This window comes from Cariama cristata, unplaced genomic scaffold (genome assembly GCF_000690535.1).
Source record: "Cariama cristata isolate BGI_N322 unplaced genomic scaffold, ASM69053v1 scaffold30385, whole genome shotgun sequence".
Classification (NCBI taxonomy): Eukaryota; Metazoa; Chordata; class Aves; order Cariamiformes; family Cariamidae; genus Cariama; species Cariama cristata.
In genome coordinates, this window is record NW_009616290.1 from 2,687 (window position 1) to 2,909 (window position 223).

At 67.3% G+C, this 223-nt stretch overlaps 1 protein-coding gene across 1 annotated transcript in view; it reads right to left on the bottom strand.

Annotated features, from left to right (window-relative positions):
• LOC104161628 (signal-regulatory protein beta-2-like) overlaps positions 1-190 on the bottom strand; it is a gene marked incomplete at its 5' end in the record, with an annotated part of 1,482 nt that extends 1,292 nt beyond the window's left edge. Inside the window, one exon of the mRNA XM_009700129.1 lies at positions 14-190. Within this exon, the coding sequence (XP_009698431.1) occupies positions 14-190 (177 nt within the window). The remainder of the gene's footprint in view (positions 1-13) is intronic.
• Between the last annotated feature and the right edge of the window lie 33 nt (positions 191-223).

Consider the following 223-nt stretch of genomic DNA (forward strand, 5'->3'; position numbering starts at 1 on the left):
CGGGGGAAGGGGCCCTTCTGATCATAACCGGTCTCGTTCCCACTGCCCCAGCCCTTCAGCCACTTCACGCCACCAGCGGGACCGTTTCCAGACATGGTGCAGATGAGGGTGAGCGTCTCCCCCGCTGCCACCGACACCTTGTCCTGGGGCTGCCGCAGCTCGAAGCCCTGACCCGCCTGGGCATCCGCACCTGGGCACAGGGACAGGAGGGGTTGGGGCTGAG